The sequence below is a fragment of the Seriola lalandi genome, unplaced genomic scaffold (genome assembly GCF_002814215.2).
Source record: "Seriola lalandi dorsalis isolate HSWRI2012SDOR001 ecotype SW California unplaced genomic scaffold, Sedor1 jcf7180002054795, whole genome shotgun sequence".
Lineage (NCBI taxonomy): Eukaryota > Metazoa > Chordata > Actinopteri > Carangiformes > Carangidae > Seriola > Seriola lalandi.
In genome coordinates, this window is record NW_019525348.1 from 3312603 (window position 1) to 3334134 (window position 21532).

Consider the following 21532-nt stretch of genomic DNA (forward strand, 5'->3'; position numbering starts at 1 on the left):
AAGTGCTAATGTTGAACTGACTTTTCCTCCTCTCCCTCCCTGCAGTACATGAGGTCTTTGAATAACTTCAGAGCTGAGCAGCCTCACCAGCACGCCATGTACTACCTCCGTCTACTAATGACTGAGGTTGCTTGGACCAAAGATGAGCTCAGAGAGGCCCTGGATGGTGAGACACCGCTCTTAATCTCTTCTTTCTCTCTTTACTTCTGTCTCAAAGTCCCAGCCCTTGTGCTTATTAGCCCTTTTTCTGCTATTGGCCAAACTGAATTCACTGAAATGCAGAATAAATGCATAGTCAATCCTTTACTCAGGCTGGAAGTGAACAGACAAAGCTTGGCATACATGGCTAGTTAGCAGAATGAGTTTATTAGTTTAAAGGTAGTAAGGAATAGGCTTTGAATCCCGGGATAAAGTTTAAGGTGTTTGGCTTAAAGTTGGGCCGCTCTTTCCCTCCTCTCATCTAAGCTCCTGTCTTCTCTTCTGTCGTCCTCCTTAAATCCTCATTTGAATGCTGAGGCTGTTCTCCAGCAGATGCCTCCCTAGCTGCAGTCTTTCCTCTCTGCAGTGCCCGTCTGGAACCTGAAGGGCAGATTGTTATATTTTTACCACAGAGCTTACACAAACTATCCTCGGATTCACATGAGACTCAATTAACCTGCAGGGTCAAGGCCTGTAGCCCAGTCACTAGGGCCTCCAATTACCACAGCTTGTTCCCTTATCAGTGTCCTTACCCTCTCCTCTTCCCTCGTCTGGGGTCTATGAGACATTTTTCTGTGTGTGTGTGTGTGTGTGTGTGTGTGTGTGTGTGTGTGTGTTGCTGTGGACAAACAATCATTTATATAAATTGTGTGTGTCTGGTGTGCATCCCTGTTGTAGCTCATCCTTGAATCTGGGTCAGACGTTGCTTGAATTCAGATTGGCCAGCCCACACTGAGACACACTTGATTTTTGTGCATGTGTAACTGAATGTTGAAGTGCGTGATTGACCATGTTTGCATCATAATCTAACATGTGACCACCTTTTGTCTTGTCTGTGATGGGATTGCAGGACAGTGAAACTGCTGCACACAGCACTTATTCTGTGGTTTTTACTGATTCAGTCTTGGGAAATTGCTCTTTGATTGATGGCTGTTGTCTGTGATCTGTATTCCAGATGTAACTCTCCCACGCCTCAAGGCCTTCATACCTCAGCTATTGTCACGGTTACATATTGAAGCTCTTCTCCATGGCAACATCACCAAGGAGGTTTGTTTGGTGTCTGTCTTTTTCTTTTTTTTTTTCTTCTTCTTTTTTTTTTTTTTTTTTTTTTTTTTTTTTTTTTTTTTTAAACTGCCAGCTGAGGCAATTTGAATTTTGTTACCCCTTTGCCTTGGTGGATATCATATCAAAGCTTTGAGGTTTGTAACATACAGTGCAAGTAAAAGTACGGGAACGCTTTGGAATTACCTGCATTTTGTATAAATATGGTCACATCTTCGTCTAAGTTACAATTAGGAATTGGGCTGAATGATGTGCTCATGGAATTATATTGTGATGATTTTGACAGATATTGCATTTGAGATATGAGTCACATTTCATTTTCACTGAAAAAAATATAAAAAGTATGATTTTTTTTGCTGGGGTCTATACCAAACAAACATGATCCTTTACATCTGAAGAATATGATTTTATGGGCATCTCTGCAGCACCACAATGCTTCATTTATACTGGGATGTTGTGACACATTTTCCTTTAAACATGAAAGATTATAATTGTTTGTGTGATATAAGCTTAAGAACATTGTGTTAGTTTATACTAATGACTTAAGGTCAGATCATATTTTATGGCCAGTTAATGCAGAAAATCAGGTATTTCCAATTTTTTTTTCTCGTCACTTTATGTGTATGTCTTTTTTTTCAGTGAATATAAAACGCACATTCTTATTCTAAAGAAACATTCCAGTCACCCTCAGCCTTTTTAACTGGCCTTCCAATAGTATCACAGAGGATTATTGTCAATAAATTATTACAAGATTTAGCAAACAAGTCACACATTAAACAAGGTCCCAGCTGCCACAGCAACCGCCTTACATCTTGTAATGATGACAGCGTCACAGTCTGGTGGAGAGAGACTTAGATTCAACAGTGGGAGCAATGATCCATTTTGTTGTCATTGAGCTGCTCCTGTAACACCAGAGAAGAACCGACTAAGGAGTCAGGCAGTCCTGTTATGAGGCTGTGTGATACATGAGGAATTTTTCATTTTCATAAAGCAGGCCAATTAGAGGGTAGGGAAAGGTCACCTCAAACATTGATTGAAAAAGTTACTAGGGATGTAGCTTTAATTACTTTCTTGTTGTTTGGTGGCAAAACGGGGACAAAAACTTCTCATCTAACTTTGTTCTACAACCCCAACTTTTTCATACAATATATTGACCTTGGTGGAATCCTGGATTTTAAAGGCTCAGACAAAACCAAAACCACTTGGCGTTAAAAAGGGAAATTATTATTTTGGTTATTTAGGTTACTAAGAGGTTGTGTGATTATATCTGATGCTGAGATGTCTGCTCAGGAAAACCCACTTAACTCACTATTTTCAGTTTTCTCCAAGAGTATCCACGGCTGGGGACCTGCTCAAACAGAATTTTGTGATGCTGCAAATGAAATAACATTCACCTCCTTTGTGTTAGAAGCTTGGGTAGACAATGCATTGCAATTCCTGCAAATAAAATTTAACTATCTGAATGAAGGGGGAAAATACCCACTGAATATCAAACAAACCTCAGAGTTTCTAGGTGTAGGTTGAGAGAAATACAATACCTACGTGTACCATTCATTTACTGTACAAGTGGGAAAGGTCCAATGTCAAGCAAAGTTCTTTCTGGTCATGTGGAACCCACAGCTTAATGCAGCCTGTTGGGGAACGTCAGAAGCAATTCTGGGGAATGTACATAGAAAACTTACTACTAACTAAACCGGGAGCCAGATTAAAGGAAACTGTGCAGAGCAGAAAAGTAAATTACAAGTTAAACATTAGAGCTCAGTAGTACATGATTTTTGTTTAAGAGAATTTTCCTTAAAAACACTGTTACTTAGGTTTTTGTGGACTAAAATGTTTTTTTTTCCCACCCTCCCTGTAATCTCTCCAGTCTGCTCTTGGCATGATGCAAATGGTGGAGGACACGCTCATTGAGCACGCTCACACGAAGCCCCTCCTCCCGAGCCAACTGATTCGCTACAGAGAGGTGCAGGTTCCAGATGGTAGGTCCTGTGCTCTCCCACACACACACACACACACACACACACACCAGTTAAGCACTCTTAACCATCATCCACCAGTCATGCCTGTCTCCACAGTGATCACGCAGAAAGGTTCTTATCCAGCGCTCCTGCTCTCGTCATCAGTGAGGCTGCCGTGTGTTTTGTAAAGACTTGATTAAATTAATTTCCCTTGGAGGAACATAACAGTCACTGGGTGGAAATGGACGTCACTGGGCGAAATACATACACACCCTCCCCTTAGCAGTTCAAGGATGAACACAGACACGCAAAGCACCTGTGCTGCCTTTCATTACATTAGGAAAATTGAGTGACGTGGAGAGGAAAAGCAGTGCAGCACAGGGCCACCTGGAGACATCCTGTGTTTCACCGAGGGATTTTCCAGGCTTGGCTCCAGGCTGCCAGTCGGACACAGAGCAGGAGCACAAGAGAAGGACGTAAAGGATGTAGATGCAAAATTAGCTTATGAAATGACCGACTGGCTGACAGTTCGCCCAGGAAACGCGTTATGACTCTGAGCTGAGAGCTTTAGAGAGTCAGAGAGTTCACATAAATCTGTGGCCATTTATTCATTAATCTTTGGTAAAGCACCATGAACTGATCGACAGGCTTTTTAATAACATGACAACACTAGAAAACAACTACACTTCTTAGTGTTGTCTGTTGCTGTAGCAAAGAAACAACATATTGACATCTGTAATTTAAATTTAAAATAGATTGATGGGGCAATTAGTTATATGACAGTTTTAATAATATGGTAAAACGCCGTATCATTTAGTTGCCTGTCAACAACATCATATCCCCTATGTACATGGGTTGGAGTTGTCGTTGCCTGCCTGCCAGAAGCTCAAAATGGACCTTTATCCAGTTTTAAGCCACATACACCTTTTACACCTTGGTCGTTTCAACTATATATTTTAACCAGATAAAGGATTTTAGTAATCAGATGTCTGGATCTTAAATTATCAGAGAAAAAATGTTAGGCAGTGAAGCACCTAGCCACGCAGATGTCCTGTGTCTGCCAAACAATGTTGGCGAATCACTGATTTTTTTCCTTTTTAAGTGGAACTGCTTTATTTGATTTATACTGGTTTTAATCCCCTGGTCCATTTGTTAAGGAGAGGGGGACACCTCTGTAGATAATTTGGCTGCCGGAAAAACCTCCTGAATGTCTGTATCTCTGATAACTTATGAACCAATCAAAACAAAGGTTAGCTGCAGTCTCAGCTCCCAACCTTTCCTGGATGTATCATGTCCGCTGTACAGCGTCGGTGAAACATTGACTATAAATGTTAAACTGCTTTATTCAGTGTTTTTAACGGTTATAATCACCTGGTCTGTTTGATTTGGAGAGGAGGAGACCTCTGGATAATTTGGCTCCTGGTAAAAACCTTCTGAACGACAATGAAGGAATCCAAACCAGGAGAAGCTTAGGGCAATGGTAGTGAAGACAACAACTCCCATGATCCCACGCTATTTTATAGTGTCACCCGACGCCATCTTTTGTTCTTGTTTTAATTGAGAGACCCCTAGCAACAGAAGTTGCATACTGTGTGTTTAAAGCAGTAAGTTGCAGTTTCAGCTCTTACTATGCAGCATGTAGTGTTTGATGGTTGTTATGCTTATGCCACACTGACAGCCTGATAACGTGCTGTAAAAAAACAAAGTTCACTCTGACATATGAGCTTAAATTTTCTAAGCTTCACATTAGTGCTTTGATTAATCAAGGGTTTTATCTGTTCTGCTTTTATGTTTCTGAAGTAAAGTTAAGAGATGTGTATAAGAGACAGGCATTACCCACCCTTAACTTGTCCTCCATTCAAAGTGAGTTTGATCACACTGGACTCAAATAAGCTAAAGCTGAGCATAAAGGCAGTCTGGTTCTCCCCATGCCAGAAGGGATGGCTCCTCTGAAAGCAAATATCAAGCACAATAAAAAGCTAGAGGAGACCAATTTGAAGCCACTCAGCAAAAAAGCACGATGTTGGCCTTCAGCAGAATGTCTCCGCCTTTCTGGAGAGTGTCACTACTGTCCTCTGTGTGAACTCTCCTGTTTCAGTGTATTACACTCAATCTACGCCTCAAGCAAAGTGCTCAGGCTTCACTGCAGTTACTTTACACAGAATTGATTACATTTTTGACAGACCTGATTATGCACAGAGGAATGGATTATATAGAGGTGTACAGCTAAGCTGGTGAAATTCATTTCAGTTCAGGGATCACTGTGGATTTTGGGTTCATGAGAAGGATTCAGACTGAAACTAGTTGAGCTTGTTTTTGCTCAGTCACGGCATCACATGCTAAGTGCAGCTCTCATCTGAGCAAGACCGAGTCACGTTTGACAGAATCCTGTGAACTTGCACATGCTTTATAATCTTAATTAAATCTGCACACACATAAGAGAAAAGAATTATTGCTCATGTTATTTGATGCTGTCTTCCACTACCTGTTTTATGTTTAAAAACTGGAGCAAGAGATTTGAGGGAAAAGGATGTTTCAGTATTTTTAAACATGTAAAAATTACTAAATATTTTGAATTTAATGTCTTAAATATTTTTCTGACTACTTCAGTGTCTTTATCAAGATAAAAAATGCATTTGTGCTCCTTCAGTTGTGTTGTTTCCTTTAGTCTTCAATTGAAATAAAATGGGAGGTGTTTTTTGTTTCAGAAGCTGAGCCTTTTTCTCTGTTTTCTGTCTGTCTGTTTTTTCAATGTGTTTACATTGTATGATTATAATACAGAGTGAAATGAACAAATATTCCTCTATTCCTCTCAGGAGGCTGGTATGTTTACCAGCAGAGAAATGAGGTGCACAACAACTGTGGCATTGAGATCTACTACCAGACAGATATGCAGACCACCCACGACAACATGCTGCTGGAGCTGTTTTGTCAGATCATCTCTGAGCCCTGCTTCAACACACTGAGAACCAAAGAGCAGCTGGGTGAGTCCTAAATATCACGTTGAACATTACGTTTACACTGTTTTCCAATCTGGATTTCAAGTAATAATGATGCCGGAAAAAATGAATTTTTCAGTGAGAATGATGTTGCATTTAGTAATTAGATGCTGCTCTTTAAAGAACAGACTGTGTAAGTGAAGTTTCTAAAGTACCGTCAACCGTGATGATGTTTAATCATTTGAATAATTTGAATGGATTGAGCCTTGGTTCCGTAAGAATAATGGCAAACCTAATATTAATATCAAGCTAAAGGCAAAGACGGTGGTAAAATGAAGTGACGAACACACTTCACAAAACCCTTCTTGTAAAATGCTTTTTTAAACATTTATAAGGCTCAGTTCATGAACATGAGTGTGTGATTGTGAAATTAATAGTTTAGAGCAAGATGGCCTTAGAGCAGATTTTCCCTTACAAGCTAATGTGTCTTCCTACTGAGCTATCTTCTCTCTGTCCCCCAGGCTACATTGTGTTCAGCGGGCCCCGGCGGGCTAATGGAGTCCAAGGGCTGCGCTTTATCATGCAGTCGGAGAAAGCGCCCCACTACCTGGAGAGCCGCGTGGAGGCTTTCCTCTGCACCATGGAGAAGGCTGTGGAGGAGATGGGCGAGGAAGCCTTCCAGAAACACATCCAGGCCCTGGCCATCCGCCGCCTGGACAAGCCTAAGAAGCTGTCCGCTGAGTGCGCCAAGTACTGGGGGGAGATCATCTCTCAGCAGTATAATTTTGACAGAGGTGAGGCATCCCAGCTGCCCACTTCAGTGCTAACCCTTGATTATGTTTTCTTTCCAAGTGTATTTAAATATATTTTAAAACCTGTCCTGATCTACCAACCAGACACCATGAAGAGCTTGTGTTACATACAAAGTCAAATACAAGTTCTTGGGAGTTATCAATATTTTGGTGGGTCCCAGAGGTGAGTGGGATGCTGCTTAGAGCTGCACAAATTAGGATCGATTAAAGCCTGAAATAATCTGCAGCCGTAGCACACCTCTCTGTTGCAGCACTCTCCTGAGTGCCATAATGGATTGTAATGGGCCTGATTCACTGGTAATCTGCCTAAAGCCCTGAGTGATGGCAACACTGACAGTCTGCCAAGGGCGTGGTGGTGATTACTGATACTAGCAGTGATGGAGGGAGGGAGGAGAGTCAGGAGGGTGAGGGCAGCTAACACTCAATGCCAAGGGCACAGAAAAAAACATACAGCACACATCATCAGTCAGAGCTTACAGTCTGCTTCATGGGCTGACTGTGAGATAGAGTTGCTGTTTGTTAAATGCTTCGCTTGATTCAGTATCCTTTTTTTACATTTTGTACAAAAAGACTTTTGTTTGATATGATTGGTTTTTAAAAAGCTGAGGTTTACCAATGATCTGTTTGCAGCAGTAGAGGCTGTTGACTGAGAATTGTTCAGAGTGGTGAATTTATTTTCTTCTGCTGTGCTCAACAATTCGAGTTTGTGAATAGTGTTTCTTTCACAAGCTACATTATCACAAAATCAAATCCAGGAGACAAACACAATTGAATATCAAGAAAATGATTCCTGAAATGAGCTCAAGCTAGAGAAATCAGAGGTTTCCACAAGCAATCGATCTGATAAATCACACTGCAAGTTTATTTTTTAAACTCACCGACATGAATCAAACTGTTTGCTGGCTGCAAAGGTGAGCAATAGAGCCTAATTTAAAGTTTACACAGACTATAATATGTTGGCTTAGAATGTATATCATGTGTAGCCCAGATCCTCTTTGACATGCTCACACCATAGTCATAATGAGCATGCTACAACTGATGATGTTAACTCTTGTGTTTTCCCTGTTGTGTTGCAGATAACATTGAAGTGGCATATTTGAAGACTTTGACAAAAGAAAATATAATGCAATTCTACAGAGTGAGTACAACTTTGTCATATGATGGCTCTTCCCTTTAACACATGTGACAGTGAACAGTGGGAGACGCATCCCTGTCCTCCAGTTCAGCTCAAACTGACATTTGTGGTTTAAATTCCGCTTCTTTATATTATTTTTATTTAAAAAAAGAAAACAATATATTACAACACCATTCAGCTTCTACAGAGACAAAGGATGATGAAGCTGAGAAATAGTCCTAGAGGGTTAGAGAAGAGGGCTTGCCAGTCCAGAAATCCCTGGACTGGCAGGAAGACACACGTGTGTGTACGCAAAGATTTAACACAAATCTGAACTTTATCTTATTTAATATGGAAATGGCAACATGACTTTACAATGAACAAAGATGAAATGACTCCTTCGGTGTAGTTACTCCACAAACTGCTACAGATTTATTTGAATGGCCTTAAATTATGACACTCATTGACTTTAATTGTGGTACTTTGTGGCTGTGGTTAATGCTGTATTGACGGCAGAGGTGTCATTAGGAGGCAGCTACACACATTACAGCAATAACCCAATATTTAATGACATGGAAGGGTCATTAAATATTTCAAAGGTCCATCAATCATTATTAAAGGCACATTTGGACTGTCTAATGAGAAGTGGTTTAGTCACAATTCTGTGAAGGTAAAATTAGCACTGACACAGTCTGTTGTTAATATCTGTGTCTGACCCCAAACTAAACCTAAAAATTATTGACTGACTTGAACATTTAATTTGATAATAACATGAACTGACAAGAAATTATTTGTTTAGACAGACTGGACATTATTTGGCTGCTGTTATTTATGAAACATCTGGGCGAACTACTGTAGCTCTGTCAGACAATTTGTTGTTTGACTTCCTTCTCGACCTTGGAAATGGCAACAACTGGAGAAAACAGTTGAACCACAAGGTCCATTTTGTTGCTGCTGTGTTGTCCATTTTCCAGGCACTTTATGAGCTTTTAAAGTTAAAGTCCAAACAAATGAGAAACTGTGAATGTGAATCCAAGCAATATCTATAATTCATTACAGCTGGGCAAATCCATCTGCTGATGAAGGCTTAATGATATGATTGAAAGATCCAGAATGGAATTTAAAAATGTACATAAGCGTCATGAGATCTTCTGAGGCTGTCTTCATCTCAGGTCACCAGTTGCTGCACGGACATTAAGATTTTTTTTTTTAACTAGCTGTTGAAGCATTGTTGTACTTCTCTTGAAAGGAATTGGGTTAATGATTCCAGTTACTTTAAAGCTCCATATTTTCCTCTTCTCCTCTGATTTATGTGATTTAAGTGTTGATCCATAATAAGATATCTGTGGTTTTAAAACCAAAAAACCACCTCAATGTAGTTTTACTTCTCCTCTCTCAGGCTTCTCTCTGGAGCTCTAGTAACAACAGGTCGGTGAGCCAATCAGAAGAGAGGAGGCTCTGATCCTCTCCTCTGGTTGGCTCACTGTTCTCTGAGTGATTGAATAAAAATATAGCAGCTTTCAGGTAAAACACTCAGAGAAACCAAATCCTGCACGGTTGGATGGTGGGTCCAGGTGGGAGGGGCTTGGGGCATGGCTGAGAGCAGTGACTGCTTTGTGTTGACACAAAGTTCCAGAAGTCTCGACTGATGGTTCAGTGTCTGAATACAGGCTATGTGCATTTCTCTGTGGACTGAGGCTTTGATACTTTCCCAGTATTAATATAGAACCTAGACATGCTCTATAATCAAACACATGGACAAATACCTTTATACTGTATGGGACCTTTTAAAAGTTTTTACAAAATGTTCCTGCGACTTCTGGTGCAGGTTTTGTTTATGTGAATAATCGCTGAGAGGAAAGTATGAGAGTTGCATTCTGTAGAATGATGTTTTACCTTCCTAGTGTAGATAATTGGATATATTGATCACTAGTACAGTAAAAATAGTATCAGACTCTATCGAATCAGTGTTGCACTACAGTGACTGTATGACGGTTACATTTCTGATGAAATGACAGCATTGGTTCAATATACAGAGTGAGAAAACCACCTGCACTGTGTGTGTGTGTGTGTGTGTGTGTGCTCGCGCGCATGGTTTTAGAGGATTCAGTCTGCCCTCCCAGCTTTCATCTCCTGCCTCCTGCTTCTATTCATAGCCGTGGAGGTGACACTGACACAGGGCGCTCACAGCATATCAGCTGCCATAATGACAGCCAGCCAGCCTGTTTCAAGGGGGATAACGGGCCAGAGACACACGGCCGCTGAAAGAATTGGCATTATCTGAGCCCAGCAGAAACCATTATAGGCCCCATGCAGAATAAACCTAATGCATTTCTAATGTCATATCAGCTGCAATCACTTTTTTCCCCTCCACTCTCGGTCACCAGAGTCGACGCTGTCTGACTGCAGATGAGCCAAATCTTCAGTCTCATATAATCCTCCATCCAGAGACAGTGATGAGGCCTGACTGTGTAGCTAAATCTCCACAGGGCTGTCACAAATGATCCCTGACTCAGTGAGAAAAACATGGCCACCCCAGCCACACTGCTCCAAAGAGTCTGAACACACTGATGAGTCATCGCACTAACTGCTGCTGATGGATTCATCTGTTTGTTTTCCCCAAAACTATATGTGGGGATTTAATTAATGAATAAAACTCAAAATCACAAACAAACAACAACGTTCCCTGCCACCCGCCTTTCATCATTCCACCTGTCTGTCTGTGTCTGTGCAGGAACGACTGACGGTCGACGCCCCGAAGAGACACAAGGTGTCCGTACACGTCCTGTCCAGAGAGATGGACTCCTGTGAGTATCCGTAGACACGTGTTGGTTGCAGTGGCTTCACTCAATGACATACAGGTAAACTTGACAGTGTGTGTGTCTGTTCACCAGGTCCAATAGTGGGAGAGTTCCCTGCTCAGAATGATGTCAACCTGGCTCCTGCTCCCTCCCTGCCACAGGTAACAATCATGTTCTGTATTTATACTTCATTTTTTGTCAAGCTCTCTGCTTTCCTGACAGCTGTCACATGTTTACTTCAGATTTCAGGCAATGAGAAAAATACAACATGACATCAATCATTTATTAACCTGTAACTGCTTTGTACAAAAGGAAGACACAAAAGATCAATCAGAACTTTAGTACAGCTTTTTCTGGACAGAATTTTGTGCAAAGAATAATGAGGCTTTGTGCCAGTCTAGTGATATTCTATATTTTTAATAATCAACAAATCAACAAATCACGTGAAAGGACCAAATTCATCCCATTATCTGTGTCTAAAGCCTGATATGTTATTCCTCTGTCCAAAAAGAAGTGAAAACACATCAGTGAAGCCACACTGTTGCACTGGGGGGGACAAGTTTTTTCATGACCATGAACACACTGTAGTTTATTTTGACTCAGGCCCCCACGCACCGTCCTGCTGCCCCAAATAATCACTAGAGCACCAAATGTGTATTAATCTGCAGAATAAAACAGTCCTGAACAAACGTACTATTACCTCTTGTTTGAGTGGTGTTTGTTAAAAACTACAGTCATCTGTTTTGGGGGCTGTGCTACAGTCTTGGTAGGAACGTTGAGTGAAATAATGCTGGTGTTGTCCTTTTAGACCAGTTCTGTTTTACTGGTCAGAACTGGGAAAGAGCTGTTTGTTTTTCTCAACTAATTTCCCCTGTTTAGAGGAAGTGATTCATGCTGAGTGAAAACAGAACAAATCCATGAGGAAGAAAATTTTGCAGCAGCTGTTGCGGATTAGAGAAAACTGAAGTTATAAAGCCCCTATAGTGTTAAGTGGTTACCATAGAAACGGCTTGCGTGTAGCTCTTTTTGCTATCAAATGCAGTTTAGGGAGGGTGCAGACAAAGCAGAGTAAGTGTAGATGTGTCTCAGTAGGAGTTTAACCTGCGGACTTTTTTTTTTTTTTTTTTTTTCAGCCCACGTTGGTTCAGGACATGACGGAGTTCAAGAGGAGCCTGCCTCTGTTCCCTCTGGTCAAACCTCACATCAACTTCATGGCTGCCAAACTGTGAGTGAGTCCGGCAGGTCGACACGCAGCAGCAGCACGGGGGCGCCGGGGGAGGGCGGCCGCGAGGGACCCCGCTCAGTTTCCCACCTACATATCCCCCACCATCCTCCTCCTCCTCCCATCAGGAAGACTCTTATCTGACTGAGCCTGCGTGAGTGTGTGCGTGTGTTTGTGTGGGTGCGTGTATGCGCGCGTGTGTGTGTGTGTGTGCACGTGCATGTGCACGTGTGGCAGGCTGGGGCCACTAGAAGAGATGCTTGGAAACAAATGCGTGTATTTGAATCACAAAGTTAGCCGTGGTTGTCAACATAGCTGTGATAACAATAGAGGTCACACCAGACTCACCTCATGTTCAAATCTCTAAAAGGAGATGAAACACTCACACGCATCACAATACTGTGTAGGTTGTTGTAGAAGATATAGAAACAACCTGAAAAAAAAAAAAAGATGAGGGCCAGATCCCTTTAAACAAGTTTGAGTATACTGCAGAAGCTTCACACTAGGAGGCGTTTTATTTGAATTATTCAGACATGCTGCTTGGAGAATGGATAGCTGGTTTATTGTGATGAGCTGTGGGCTGCAGAGGTTGACCACACTAGGTCCATGAAGGTCTCCTCTTTTTATTTGTCGGACTGCTTTGTTTGCCATGTAACTCTGGGAGGCACCGCGACTCTCCTGAAAACGTTATCACAAAAGACGCACTCGGTTCAAACGGAACATTTTATTCAAATTTATGCATTTCTGAAGAATATCTGCCTTTATAATTACGGTTTTAATCCTCGCTGCTTTTGAATTTTTTTATAATTTTATTTTTTTGCTTGTAAACTGGTAAAATGTTGGGACCCTTTGAGGAGCTGTTTTTAAATTGCTAATCACAGAGAACCATGCCCGTGGAAATGAGTTTTTATTTTTTATTGCATTTTACAGTAGTGTGTGATTCAGACATCTCAGGGGTACCTCCATGCTGTTTTATTTTTACATTCAATTTTATTAGTGAGTGATTAAAATACAAAACACTTTTATCAGTCTGTCATCTGCATCAGAAGTTTGTTCACTAAATGTGATCAAACACTTTTTAGTCTCCAAGTTTTTTTGTAGAACTCAAAGGACTTATTGGCTGTAGAGATGAACAGTTTTATTTTTGCTCTCTGTGTCTGCATGTGAGACATTCTGCAGCTTGTGCCTTTCCAGGGGGGCATCAATTAGTTTGTATCTGGCTGCTCTTGGTCTGATCCGGGGCAGAATCCTGGAAGATCTGACACCCCCAACCCACCCACCGCCACCAACCCCACCCCCCAAAAAAAAAAAAAAAAAAAAAAAAAAATGCTGGACTGTGCACCGGCTCTTACAGCGTAGATCAAAAAACAAAAAGCAGCTAGACTTTTTCTGACAGGAAATATTACACTTATGAAGGGGAGGGTTAGAGAAAAGCTCCGGTCTGGATTTCTTTCTGAATATATGCACTTCTCTCTCAAAGCAATAACTTCAGTGATGTAGACGGTGAACAGTGTGAGGCAGAATGAGATGTAGCCCAGAGGAGCTGGATCCACACTGGTCCCAGGCTCCGGCCTAAACCGCGGAGAGGACTGTGTCTGTTCTGCGTGAATAGTGATGTCAGTGCCGTGCAAGCGTGACCTGCTTTCAGGTGCTAACTTAAAAAAAAAAAAAACTAAAAAAAAAAAAAAACACTGCTGGTAGAGCTGCCAACCACTCTCTTCAAACAGCCAAAAAAAGAGTTAGGATTTATTTTTTCCCCGTCTCTCCCCCACCACACCTGCGCTCAGGTCTAGTTCATCGCTCACTCACTCGATGCTGCGAAGATTTAAAGCGTGACTTCAGGTTGGAAAGTTGTAAGGCAGGACCTGTAGGACTGTGCTGTATCTAAAGCTTCTTCAATGTTTTCCAGCATTTTACTACGTCACATCAAAACAACTTCAATCTTTTTAAATTTTCAAATGAGACCCTGTGTCATCGTAAACTGCTACTGCGTTAAAAGGCACTATTACCTTGTGGTTAAAACCCAAAGACAACCAGCAGCAGGAGCAGCAGCTTGCCTTAGGTCGTCTCTCACTCCCACAGGCAGTAGCTCGACGGCGTCTGCGGCAGTGACGAAGCCGTTTCCATGCAGTGTTTGGAAGAAACTGGCAGCATCACATATCAGGCTTGGATGGGCCATGCACTGTTTACCTTGTGAAGTACCTAGTGATCGGTTTACATTTAGAAAATCAGAAGCTTTTTTAATTTCTGGATGTCTCTGGCAACACGGGACTGCGATTGGCTGGTTGGGTTCATGGGCTGATGATAAGAGTGCTGATGTTTTTGAGTTTTTTCATTGTCTCCTGTGTGTTTCTAATTAATAAACAATTGAATGGAACCAGGTGTTTGTTTTCCTTCACTACAGTCTCGACACATGCACGTCAACGTTGTGGAAAAATACCTTTATTCACAGAACTGGTACCATTTTAACTCTTTAAGTCAGAAGCAACTTCTGTACAACACAGTTCACGCTTGAGACGTCTCTTCTGGCAGAGCGGAGACTGAACGGTGAATGTGCTGGGGAAGCTGTGGTTTGCAGATGGTGGGAGGACATCTGTAAAGCAGGCACAGTTTTACATGTGCAGGTTCAATATTCCAAGTGTTCGGCGTTGCGTCACATACCACAGGTTCTCATGTTTCTCACCTGAGGGGCAGAAAACAGCAAAACACACCAAGATTTGCCACAGGAAATGAATGACACTGATAGTCACATTATGCTCCCAATGATTTACAACCTCTTTCGTATCATGTAAAGCAACATTAAAGAGTCAGTTCAGAGATAATAAGCCCCCTCTCTCCTGCCTTTAATGCAGATCCAGAGCTTTATTTATCAAGCTTTTTCTCCCCCAGTTAATCTCTTCTGATTTAGTAATGGCATTTAAATATTATAGTAAGAGAAAAGTTTTCATTGTCTACTGAAGAAATGATCCCAAATTAGATTTTAAAAAATGAAAGGGCACATTTTCAATGACATTTATCTGTAGTGTCAGGGTGGAAGCAGAAATCAAAAACAAACTATCTGCACCACTTGTATTAAGTGAGAAAATATGGCTTGTCATTTGGGTGAACTGACCCTTTAATTTCCAAAGGAGTCCTGCCAAAGTGTCAGCTGCTCCAATGACTCATTTCAAATTTCCACTGTCCAAGTTTCACTTGTGTCTGCAACCAACCACAGTCTGACCTGAGCTGCACTTCACACTCAGGCAACACAGCAGTCCCATCACATGTTTGGGAGAGGAAAAAAAAAAAAAAAGGAATTGTATTTTAAATAAAAGCCACATAGAACGAGTCCAAGCGGAGGAGTTCGAGTACTTTCACTCCAGTGAAAAGTGCTCCATCCAACGTCGTGTGCGAGTCACCCGAAGCTTTAAAAACTGTTTCTCAGTCCCAAATCCAGTCAGTGCAACAAGCTCTGAAAGGACTAGAACATCCACACGGCCGGTGGAGACGGTCTCATGGCAACAGGCTTCAGGAGCTCAGACTAACCTGAAGTGCTCAGATGGGCGATGAGCGTTAAAACACACCACATAAGAGCTTCTTGTAAAATGGAGATAAAGCTACAGACATGAACACCGCCAAGGCATGTGAAAAAAAAAAACAAAATCAAAATGCAGGGTCTAAATCACACACCTCTACTTTAACTTCTGATCTGTGGTCAGTGTGTTAGGGTTTCATAGTGTAGTATTTAGATTCAACCTCAACACGTCATGTTTTCCTCCTGGCCGTAGTTAATTTACTGCATCATGACTCACAACTCTTAAACGCATTTTATTATTTTATCATTAATACATTCCATACACTAAACATTGTTCCTCATTCAATATAAAGCCCCTAACATTGGCAGAGGGGACTTCTCAAATCTGCAAAATAAACATTATAAAACAATCATTTATTAATATTTATAAAACTTTATAATTACACATGCCCCGCATTTTTTTTCCTTTAAAATACAGTTAAGTTTACAGCAAGTATTAGTTATGTGATCGGTGAGACACATCCACCCTGCGCAAGTTCTTGGGAAAGAGGTGTGTGTGTGTGTGTGTGTGTGTGTGTGTGTGTGTGTGTGTGTGTGTGTGTGTGTGTGTGTGTGTGTATGTGTGTAACTGCAAACGTGCTCCAGTCTGTGTCCACAAGTCTTTTCCAGTCTTCACCGAATGAAAGCGTCAGAAGATTAAAAACGATGCGAGGTGGCGGTGATGGGGATCCTTGCATTGAATGTCAGCTCCAGAAGGGAGGAGGGGTGAGAGGGGTGAGGAGTAGGTAAATGAGGGTGACACTGATCCTAGTCTGTTTCACCAGCACTTCCTGCTCAGGGGTCTGACTTGACATGTTCATCTCCTCCTCCCCACCCTCACCCCTTCAGCGGATGGGTGTGTGTGTATGCGTGTGTGGTTCGTGGAGCGGTCCTCCCTCTGGACTGTGCCTCCTCCTCAGGCTTCCTCCTGCTCGGGGAAGTTGAGGATCTTACGGTGGGCTTGCCTCAGGTACTGCTGCTGTTTGAAATACACCTTAAACGCTCCCTTGATGGCCACGAATGCGATACCTCCCTGTGGGGGAGAGAAAAAAAAAAGAAAAAGTTGAGTTTAAAGACACATCAATTTAATTAAGTTTTAATTTCATTTTAGTTATGAAATAAAAGGTGACAGTATTAAGATGTGACAAAAAGTTCATTTGCTGCAGGGGGTGTTTTTACTTCCTTTCACTTCAAAAACCAACTAAATATATAGTTGTAATGTTGCATATTGTTTTTGAACAGAACTTGAGTAAATTTGAAATGTTATCTAGAGGTAACAAGATCATTAAAAACTGTTGATGTGCTGTAAATGTAAAACTAGAATCACCGCCTCACAGTTGTATGTCTGCACCAACCAGCCAAGTAGCAGGAAATATAGTCAAAGTCTCTTCCTCCTGAGTTACAGCATTGAATAATTGCCAGAAGTGTGACATTGTATCACAGTGAAGTTGACCTTTGACCTTTTGAATATAAAATGTCATGACTTTTTATCCCATTAGACATTAAATTGCACGTTGTAAAAACGTGTTTTGTGAGGTCACAATGTGCCAGAAAATGATGAAATTCCCTTGGGGCATTCCTGCGATACCGCGTTCACAGGTGCGTGAGGTTACTGTGACCTTGAACTTTGACCACCAAAATCGGATCAGTTCATTGCTGAGTCTAAGTGAATGTTTGTGCCAAATCTAAACAGATTTCCCCGGGGTGGTCTTCAGACGACACATTCAAGATGCCAAAACCATGTTTCGTGAGGTAATCGCGACCTCGACCTTTGAGCACCAAAATCTAATCAGTTCATCCTTGAGTCCTTGTGAATGTGTGTGCCAAATGGGAAGAAGTAACGTCAAGGCGTTACTGAACTATTGTGTTCACGAGAATGGGACGCACAGTCGACAGACAACCTGAAAACAGAACGCCTCTGGCTGTCGGCGGCGCAGAGGCATAAAAAGCAACTGTATTAATATTTGAAGAAAGGTTCATTTTAATGTCAGATAGCTGCAGGGGTTGTCTTTACTTCTTTTCACTTCAAAAACCAACTAATGTGTAGTTTACCCAGGAGTACCTGAAACCTGTTCTTGAACAGAGGTATCATCCAGAAGTAACAAGATCATTAAAAACTGTTGATGTGCTGTAATTTTTTTTTAAAAATGCAAAAAACTCGCAAATCAGCCTACATCTGTGTTGATGTCAAAACTTGACTCATGTCTTAATTTTGAATGAAGCTCTGGTCGAGAACTTTAGAACATAATCTAAGCAGAGTCATCAGTGCGTCCTCCTTCCTGCACACGTGAAACTTCATCATGCCAGAGCTTTCAGTCAGCAGCAGCCTGTCCGTCACTCACAGAGCTCAGTGCGTGAGGACAGAGTGTTCAGTGGTGTCAGTGCAGCCTGGATCACATGAGCCACTCCGATTACCTCTCTGTCCTCAGCACTAGGTGGGTGAGGAGGTGGGGCTGCATGAATGGTTCATACGTTGCAGTTATCACAGAGGAATCATTTATTCACTGACACTGTGGCTGTGTTCCCTTCAAACAGCAGAACTTAGCACACTTGATTCTGTTACAAGGAAAATCATTCTGACTTTGTTTTGGGCTGCCAACAGTCAGAAGCTCGAATTTACAGTAACAACAATCATATCACGGTCCAGCACTGTGTGACAGGTGAGTGATTCATCATTCATTCAGTCATTTTACAGTTGTGTGTTGCTGAACCCACCAGGATGGTCCTCTGCAGGTTGGAGTTGACACTGCTGAACATGAGCTTCCCCACGATGGTGGCGATGGTGGGGAAGACTAGGGCACCACACAGGATCCGTGTAGCCGACACGTGGTCCGCCAGGGGGCTGGCCTCTGCGGGGATCCGAGGAACTGGACAGCCAATCCCTTTAGAGACAGAAAACAGCAGCAGAGCTGCTGAAACAACCACTGCTTCTCAAGTGGCTCGCTCCATGATATTATGATAAAGTCGCTCCTCTAAAAATGTTAGGAGACTTGTGGTTGAGTGGTGGTTGTGTTTCGGTTGCAGTTACACACCCCTGCTGAGTACAGTTACAGCTTCTGCTCATATTGATTTCACATTGGGAGCAAGTTCTGAATTAAGTCCAAATTCTAAATGGCCGACATTCAAATCAAAAACATAATCACAACAGAAAACAGACTGACGCAGTTTTCAAATAAAGGTTAAAAAGAAGAAAAACATTTTTGTGGTTTCTGGTTGTAAACACGATACGAGTGTGTGTGTGTGTGTGTGTGTGTGTGTGTGCTGACCTGGGAAGATGCTGTTGAGGATCTGCAGTTTGTTAGAATACTTCCTCCACAGACGCAGGACGTAGTCCTCCCAGCGGATCATCTTGCCGAGGATCAGCATGACCGGGATGGTGGGCAGGCCGATGAGCAGGAACAGAGGGTCGGCCCGCTCCATGACATCCAGGCCCTCCTTATGGCCCACCACCTGACAGCAGAGAGCACAGTCTGAATGGAAAACTACAGCCGAGAAGGAGTGAGTAAAACTTTATTTATACGGTATCAGTACAGAATTAAAAACATAAATACTAAGTGCATACAAACACAACACACATACGAAGACAGAAGCACACAGCAACCAGTCCCCACGCAGGACAAGCCTTGAACTTAAAGAAGTGTGTATTTAAATGTTTTCTGAAACAGTCAACAGACTCAGCTGATCTAATGTGAGGGTGGAGATTGTTCTGAAGTGTGGATGCTAGCCAGGACAGCAAAAGAGCAGTCTCCTTTGGTTTTCTGTTTGGCACGCGGTGCAGCCAACAGGTTTTGGTTGGATGACCTCAGTGGCCGCTCAGTGGTGTTAAGGGTTTAGTAACTAGGAAATGTAGGCAGGAGGCAGCAGCTAATCCATGTAGTTCCTTTTAAGTGATTAAAAGAATCTTAGAGTCGATCCTGAACTTCGCTGGCAGCCAAAGCAGCGAGGCTAAAATAAGAGTGATGCGACATCTTCAGTTCTCAAGATCTGAGCTGCTGCATTTTGAAAGAGCTGAAGACGAGCTAGGGCAGTTCGAGTACGGCAAGAGAAAAGGGGCTTAGAGAAGTCACCAAAGGGAAAAAATCAAATCAAAAGTAGATAATAATGGTCTGATTTTTGCATTGTTTCTCAGTTGAAAAAAAAAACCAAACAGATTGAACCAAGTTATTGACATGGTGTTCAAATTCAATGTCAAACATGACATCAACATTCCTAGAATATGATTTGATGTAGGGGGCAAGTACACCCACACACTGGAGACTGATATTTGTAGTATTTTTGGGACCAAGAATGAGAAGCTCAGTTTTGTCAGAATTTACTTGAAGAAAGCTAAGTGCCATCCAGTCTTTTATAGCAGCTAAACAGGTGTGAACAGTGTCTAGGATTTTCTTTTACATAAAGCTGAGTGTTGTCTTAGTAACAAGGACAAAATATAAAACCAAATATAAACTGATTATCTGGTCCAAAGGAAGCATAGACATAGAGAAAAGAATGGGACTGAGGATTGAGCCCTGAGGCACACCATGTAACAGCAGAGTGGATGAGGAGACGCATCTATTTGACAAAAATGATTCAAACCAGTTTAAGACTTTCCAAACGCAACGCAACTATTTAGTCGATTAATGAGGATGTTCTGACCAACTGCATCAAAGGCAGCACTTGCATCAATTAAGATTCAGCCAGCGTGAGGATGTCACTTGTGACTCTTCACAACTCAGTTTCAGTACTGTGGCTTTGGCAAAGCCAGATTGAGATTTATCTGAAATATTGTTCTCTTCAACAACTTGAAGCAGCTGCTCCACAACAATTTTTTCCCAATACTTACAATACAATATAATACAAGAACTGAATTTTGAATCTAAAATTGCTCGGAATGGATGGACAGAGGCTGGGTTGTTTGAAAAACATCTGGACACATGCCTTCTTAAAATGATGGGGGTCACAGCCGGAGGTGAGGGACAGGTTTACAACAGTGAAGATGGCCGGCCTGTGATAGAATATGGAGGGTAAATATCAAGGTGGTGGGAGGACAGGTGCAGATGAGAAATTGTGTTAATGAGGTTGCGCATGATAATGGCAGCAAATTGGATTAGTACATTTGGAGCAGCACTAGAAAGACCAAAAGAGATGAACTGGGACACAATGTTGGATCTGATGCTGTTGAGCTTGTTGACAAAAAAAATGATAAATACTTTTGACAATCCTCAGCTGAAGTGGCAGAGACAGCGGCGGGAGCAGCCTGTACAGGCTGTACAGGCTGACTGATTGTGCTACACACAGCTCAGGGACTGTGTTTATTAGTAGTAATTAATTCTGAGAAGTAAGCTGTTCTTGCATCCTTTATTTTCTGCACATGAAAGAGCTTTTGACTTCAATCAGAAATTAAACATTTAAGTCTTTTTCCATCTGCGCTCAGCTCTCCTGCAGTCCTGCATCATTTATCTGGGGTGGTGATTTGGCGGCTGATACAGACCTGGTTGTGACAGGTGCAATGGTATCTTTCACCAAGGAAGCACATTATGAAAATCAATGACCAGATAATTTTTGTTAGAATGTATAGCTTCAGGATTTACACAGTATTTGGCATTAACAGTGACAGGAACATCGCACTTAAGAGCACAGTTATCAGTATAATTGGACCAGAACAGGGACTGAGGTACAGGGAATGTGATTGGAAGATTTTACTTTGACCCCCTTGCTCAATCTTCGTCACTTTACCGTGTGTTTACTGTGGACCATGACAGAGTCGAGGAGTTTGGTGAAGTCACATTTTAGTATTACAGAGTTCTGTCTGAGGATCTCATCACATACAACATGAAGGACAGCATCCTGGGCGAGTAGGTGATCGGCACAAAGAACAACTCTAATGCTACGCC

General features: G+C 41.9%; 2 protein-coding genes across 3 annotated transcripts in view; one reads left to right on the top strand and one right to left on the bottom strand.

Moving 5' to 3' along the window:
* The window catches only part of ide (insulin-degrading enzyme), a 32064-nt gene extending 17581 nt beyond the window's left edge, over positions 1 to 14483 (top strand). For both annotated transcript variants that reach the window (XM_023425864.2, XM_023425865.2), the window contains exons 17-25: positions 46 to 166; positions 1154 to 1245; positions 3128 to 3239; positions 6035 to 6202; positions 6679 to 6951; positions 8046 to 8107; positions 10818 to 10890; positions 10978 to 11045; positions 12018 to 14483. In XM_023425864.2, the coding sequence (XP_023281632.1) occupies positions 46 to 166; positions 1154 to 1245; positions 3128 to 3239; positions 6035 to 6202; positions 6679 to 6951; positions 8046 to 8107; positions 10818 to 10890; positions 10978 to 11045; positions 12018 to 12113 (1065 nt within the window). In that variant the 3' untranslated portion in view covers positions 12114 to 14483. The remainder of the gene's footprint in view (positions 1 to 45; positions 167 to 1153; positions 1246 to 3127; positions 3240 to 6034; positions 6203 to 6678; positions 6952 to 8045; positions 8108 to 10817; positions 10891 to 10977; positions 11046 to 12017) is intronic.
* A 49-nt stretch (positions 14484 to 14532) lies between these two features.
* marchf5 (membrane-associated ring finger (C3HC4) 5) overlaps positions 14533 to 21532 on the bottom strand; it is a 29003-nt gene continuing 22003 nt past the window's right edge. Inside the window, exons 4-6 of the mRNA XM_087179184.1 lie at positions 18926 to 19167; positions 18375 to 18541; positions 14533 to 16692 (exon numbers count right to left, since the gene is read on the bottom strand). Coding sequence (XP_087035310.1) covers positions 16576 to 16692; positions 18375 to 18541; positions 18926 to 19167 — 526 coding nt within the window. The 3' untranslated portion in view covers positions 14533 to 16575. The remainder of the gene's footprint in view (positions 16693 to 18374; positions 18542 to 18925; positions 19168 to 21532) is intronic.